Source organism: Poecilia reticulata, chromosome 6, assembly GCF_904066995.2.
Source record: "Poecilia reticulata chromosome 6, P_reticulata-male-v2, whole genome shotgun sequence".
Lineage (NCBI taxonomy): Eukaryota > Metazoa > Chordata > Actinopteri > Cyprinodontiformes > Poeciliidae > Poecilia > Poecilia reticulata.
The window spans coordinates 12,946,925-12,952,924 of NC_088835.1; the positions used below are offsets into that span (position 1 = coordinate 12,946,925).

Below are 6,000 nucleotides of genomic sequence, written 5' to 3' on the forward strand. Positions count from 1 at the left end.
TCTCTAGTTTTATTTTTAAATAAAGATAGGTTCAACTATACTATGCTTTTATTTATCATGCTATAGATCTGATCTGCTGTTGAAGCAGATGCAATAAGCACATTTTCTTCATTGGACTTCAATATCTTTTTATGTCAATGCACACGATCACTGTCCTTATCTTGGTATATTAGTGGTAAACAGAATCAGGGTTGGTCTCAGACCTTTTGCTACTCTCATTCCTTAGCAAGCACATTTGCTCATTCTTAACATAGTTTGGCAGGAGGTTACAACTTGTTCCTGTCCTTTGTTGCCACATGCTTGTGGAGGATAAACCATTTTGATATACTTCTTTTCATTCATTTAAATGGGATAATCTATTACAAGATTTTAAAAGCTGAGAACAGATAAAAGCTAGTCCATACTTTTATTTTGAAAGTAAAGACAACCATATTCTCTCTGTTTTTATCTTGAGTTTGGGTAACTTCATTCATCTGCTGGGATCCTTCATTCGTTCTCCTATTGGTCAAACGTAAATGGGATAGGCCCCTGGTTGTGGGTGTGGGGCGTTCAACGTCTTTTAAAGCAGCATCAACTCTGCTGCTTTAAAAGACTACAAAGAAGACCAGTACTACAAGAAAAGAATGAATTGTTATTCATGCAGATGCATATCATCATATATCATCATATATCATCAAAAACAAACTAAGAAGCATTTAAAGCTTTTAAAATCAAGCTCCATCAAACATTAGAGACCTGATTGGTCCATATGTTCCTGATAGAGCTCTTCACAAAGAATAAACAGGTTTGCTGGTGATTTCAAGAATTTCGAAAAGTAGAATAGGAGGCAGAGCTTTTAGTTATCAGCCTTTTCTCCTGTGGAACCACCATCCAGTTATATACTATGGGGTAGACACCATCGACATGCAGACAATGTAACAGTTTTATAGAAACAGGAAGAATCAGGAAGACTAGAGGGGAAAAGAATCACAAGGATAACAATGGGAAAGTGTCTGGATCTTTGCTGAAAGCTGTTTCTCTGGGGGAAAAAACCTTCAGTGTGTTGGTTAAAACCTATGATGTATCTGAAAAGGATACATCATAGCATCACATGAACATCAGATTAATAAAGTCGTATCACCTAATGAAATTTTTCACCTCAAGCTACATCTGATAGCTTGATGTAGCTGCAACACATCAAGCTATACCTTATGTAACACTTTCCTGGATGGGGGGATTGGCTGAGCTACTGCTGCCTTGAAAATTGTCTCAAGACGTATCTCCTTGGCTATATGTTCCTCCTCTAGATGAAGTCATTATCTTTCAGCAGAAGGAAGCATAAAGTGCAACAAAATGTCCTAGTAGAGTGGACTTTGGACTTGATAAACACAATGGACCCACACTAACAGATGACATTGCTCCCCAAATTATTACTGACTGTAGAAAATTCACATTACACCCAAGCAGCTTGGATTACGCTCCTTTCCACTTTCTCCAGACACTGGGTCCTTGATTTGTGAATGAAACACTTTAAAGCCTGAACTGAATAAGGGGAAAAAAATTGACGTCTAGATGGAATTGTAATTAATTGAGATGGACTTGCATTTATTTATATTTTGGTTACTCTGAAACTTTATTATTTTTATTATTATTTTTTAAGCCAAAATTTGCTTTGTTTTTTTGTGGTTTTTTAATATGATTTTATTATTTTGTGTTTTTATTATTTTTCAAACCAGGGGGTTTGAAAAACAAAAAAGAAAAGAGAAAAAGATGAAATGTGACAAATTAAAATAACTACATGCTGAAATCCTCAAAATAAACAAAACAAAAGCACTTAAGAAGAAACAAAATAATTGTACGAGGGCATCAGCAACTTTAAAAATTTAGCAACATATTACAATTACACACATTGCCCTCCAATGCTACAGAATGTATAATAATATAAACTTTTGACATTTTATGTATAAAATTTTGTCCCTCCCTGTGTTTACATGACTGGGTATTGAGCTATAAAGCACTTGGCCTTAAACCCTTTTCAAGAATATTAACAAATATAGATTATACATCAACCAAAGCACTCACTGCTTGCCTCCTTGTTGACCTTTTGTTATGGCAATTACAGTAACAGCACGGCAGATTACAGGCGTTAAACTATTCTGATGCTAAATGATCGCGTTGCGCCATCTAGTGTTCACAATTGATCAATGAAATATTACTGAAAATCTCACAATTCTTAAAAAAAATTACTAAACTTTCTAAGCTAAAAATGTTATCCAACTTTGTATATAAAGTACCACTTGAGTAAATTCTATTGTTTCCAGGTAAAACCACATTAAAGCACTTTGTTTTTTTTATTGCTATGTTTTTCTTATAACAACAAAGCAAAAGAAAAAAGGTTATCGATTTGTGCATTTTAATTGTCCATCAGATTTTATAAAGAAACGGAATTTTCCAAGTTCCAAGTTGCATAAATAAGCACAAATATATGCTGAAGTAGGAACTCGAAGTGTAAAAGTTTTATATTTCTCTCCAACTTAATCACAAAATCCAACATGGCCGCCTTGTGTTTAATGTCTTGTGGCCCAGATTATGTGCTCACTCTCCAATGACAGAGAAGTTCTCCACTGCTTGGTATGACCCTCACCTTGATCCACCTACGCAACCTGAGGTTCATGTGGAGGTTATTAAGGCGTTGTTTGTTAGATGGAATCTTGCTGCAGGCGACGTCCACACCAAACAGATGATACATGCTACGTTGCGTTGGAAGTATTTTAACAATAGATGTGAAATAGATGAGAGTAGAAGACGTTTATCTATTGCCACTGATAACGCCATCACAACATCTACCAATAAAATAGAAATTGCACAATCTTTGTGCAAAAACACTGCAAAGAAATTTGACTAAAATTTCAGAATGAATAAAGTGACTCAAAGAACTTTGAAGATTAGAAGACAAATTGTGTAAAACAAAAGGTCAAAATCACCACCTCTCAGTAATGTATTTGACTACCTGCTCCACACAGGAAAAGTTTCAATGTTTAATCAAAACTCAAGGCTTTTCAGCAACGTATGAAATACATTTTGGGGACCCTCTGAGAGACAGGAAAAGAGAGTTGGATGTGGCGCAGCCAAAGACACGGACATTAATCCCAGCTTCAACCACAAATACAAAGACATTTAAATAAGAAACAGATGTTGAATTTTTAAAGAAATTTAGGTTTATTTTATAAAAGTTCCATAGATTTAAGCATACAGAAAAAAAAAGATTACATACATCTGAAAGGATTACAATACTTCTGTCAATAATTGAGAGTTGAAATGCATGACCATAAAAAAAGCAGGAAAAACAAATAAATTACAGAAACTAAAGTTTTGCTTTGTTCCTTAAAAATTAGCAAGTGCAATAGACCATAGCTTATTTAATAAAGATGACACTTTGTTCGTTTGGAAGACATTTATCTTTTACAATAGATACTTTATCTGGTCAGTTCAAACTACAATCAAAGCTTACAGAGTTATTGGTTGAACTTAAAGTGTTGCATTTAACAAAAAACCTACTTCATTTATATGATAAAAATGAATTCTCCTTCAACTTATCTTGGTAGTCTACCATAAAATATTAGAATATTTGGTAAATATCATGGAAAGAGAGCTGCTGTTTTCTGTAAGAAACCGAAGCATCACAACCTACATATTTATGCAAGCTGGTGTGTTGGCATATTGTTGTCAAGTTTACAGGTTGGAGTTTGCACCAAAAATATTCTTGGTGTCCAGGTAGCTGATGAGATCCTTCACCCAGGGGGCTGAAGGTTTGACACACAGCTGACGGCCGGCCACCGTATTCAGCCTGGATGTGAAAAAGGAAGAGGAGAGTGTCAGCAGATTCAGGAGCAGGTTCAGTGTCACTGGTGCAACTTTTGTAACAGTGATTACTCACAAGATGGCAGAGTTGGAGCAGCGCTGACTGGTTTTGATGTAGCTCACAACTCTTTCTTTTGACACCGGCTTGTCATTGAAATTGAAGCAGCACTTCTTTGGGCCAACTCCACGCAGGCCTGCCAACAGAAAACAGAGTGAATATCTGAGAGACATCATCAGGTTCATCTATACGAGTTCCCTTTCTTAATTTCCTGTTAAACTGTGAAAAGGCAACATCTGAAATGGCTTCTTTTTAAATAGTAGAGACTGTGCTTGTTCCACTTTCTCTGACTGCCTTTGTTTGTATCTGCTTTACATTATTTTGGTCAAAATTAAATATGTGAGGTTTGAGAAGACAGAAGATTTTGAACTTATTTGATGTGAAAATCAAAACACAGATTTAGAAAAAAAGTTATGAATATACTTACAAGTGTGTTTATGTGTAGATTAAATTTATTTCTATCTATTTTGATGCTTCTTTTCTAAAATTTCAATATGTACGGTTTGAAAAAACCAAACTTCTTTTCTAAAAATCGATGAACTATAAAGTCGTGGATGCTCATTTATCAGCAAGTCAGCAGCTAAACGTCAATATTTTGACAAGTTTTTAAAGAATTAAATATGCATTTTTTATGCATATTTAATTGCATTTAAAGATGCATATCTTTAATACATCTTGATTACATGTCAGGAGAATGTAATCCTGACATTATCCCATGGATTATTATTTCAGTTAGGTAAGGTAGTTCAGCATATTTTAAACTCACTGTATTTATTTTATCATAAAAACTTATTTTAGAATTTTAAATTAGTTTGATAATGATTAAATGTATTAAATAGTTTCTATTTTCAAAATGTCATCTTACCTTCAGTGACAGCGATGAAGGCCACCATCATCACAATCGCAGACAGAGCAAAACGAGACATCCTGGTGTGTTTGTTGGTGTCAGGGAGCAGCAGTGGGTTGAAAATCTCAGCTAAGTTCAGCTTGTTACCTCTGCTGTTTGAGCTCCATCCGCCTTCATATTTATACATGAGAAAAGGGAAACACCACCCCAATTTCCATTTGTGGGGGGGAATTACCTGCGTACATGGGAGATATTTTTAAGGTCTTCTTTGTGTCTGCTAGTACGTGGTATCTTATCACTTCCCTAAAATGTTTAATGCGGAAGAGAGTGGTTTCCCTTCCTGACCAAAACTGAGGTTTTGCCCTCAATCTGGTCACATGATGCTTTATCCGATAGCTCTGTATACAAAGTAAAACCTCATTGCTGTAGCTCCAGCAGGGAATTTCTTATCTGAACGAGGGTTTTTTTTTTGTGGTCCTCAATAACAATCTGAGTCATAGAGGAATAAGTAATTGTTCATTGTTCAGTATGAATCTGAAGTTTTATTAAAAGAGTTTGAAGGGGATTCGGACAAACTAAAAAGAACTCATCTCAAAAAACAAAGACACAAGGTGTATTGGAGTCTGATCCAATATTTCACATTAGACCAGAACATCCCTCGACACTGTAGAAACAAACCTCTGGCAATAAAAGAGATGGGTTAATAAGAGTAGTTTAATAACCACATTAAAACATGGTCTGCTAATAAACAAATATCAATTTGTTTAATACTGCCAATGATTATCAATAAGTTCTTAAAACAATTAATAAATACTCAGAACACAACCAGGAAATACACAATTAATAACAATAACAAAATGTCTTTTGACATGACACTGCTTGAGTGTTGTCCTTGTCTTAGAGAGAGCAAATGTCATGAATAAGTTGAAAGTATTACATTATTTTCAGCCTCCTTTTTAGCATTTGCATTTAGAAGCAGGATAAATTGACAAAGGTAATGCAATACTTTCCCGACCCCACTAAGGGTCAAGGGTGTAAAGAAAATGGATGGATGGATGGATGGATGGATGGATGGATGGATGGATGGATGGATGGATGGATGGATGGATGGATGGATGGATGGATGGATGGATGGATGGATGGATGGATGGATGGATGGATGGATGGATGGATGGATGGATGGAAGGTAATACTTTAATTCCACAGAAGAGAAAGCCAAATAGTTTCAGTAAGTAGGAAAAGGAAAAAAATATCT

At 35.2% G+C, this 6,000-nt stretch overlaps 1 protein-coding gene across 1 annotated transcript; it reads right to left on the reverse strand.

Annotated features, from left to right (window-relative positions):
* Positions 1–3,174: 3,174 nt before the first annotated feature.
* On the reverse strand, positions 3,175–5,026 carry LOC103461402 (C-C motif chemokine 4-like). The gene is made up of 3 exons (XM_081607956.1): positions 4,764–5,026; positions 3,917–4,034; positions 3,175–3,826 (listed from the first exon to the last, which is right to left on the reverse strand). Exons 1-3 carry the CDS (start codon positions 4,930–4,932, stop codon positions 3,712–3,714), a joined length of 402 nt encoding a protein of 133 aa, XP_081464082.1. The 5' UTR covers positions 4,933–5,026; the 3' UTR covers positions 3,175–3,711.
* Positions 5,027–6,000: the final 974 nt, after the last annotated feature.

What these genes read in the sequence shown, in the direction of transcription:
- LOC103461402 (XM_081607956.1), bottom strand. Translation starts at nt 4,932, where the DNA reads ATGTATAAATATGAAGGCGGATGGAGCTCAAACAGCAGAGGTAACAAG. An exon ending in CTTCATCGCTGTCACTGAAG is followed by an intron (nt 4,035 to 4,763) that starts GTAAGATGACAT and finishes TTCTGTTGGCAG; the next exon opens with GCCTGCGTGGAGTTGGCCCA. An exon ending in TGCTCCAACTCTGCCATCTT is followed by an intron (nt 3,827 to 3,916) that starts GTGAGTAATCAC and finishes TTTCACATCCAG; the next exon opens with GCTGAATACGGTGGCCGGCC.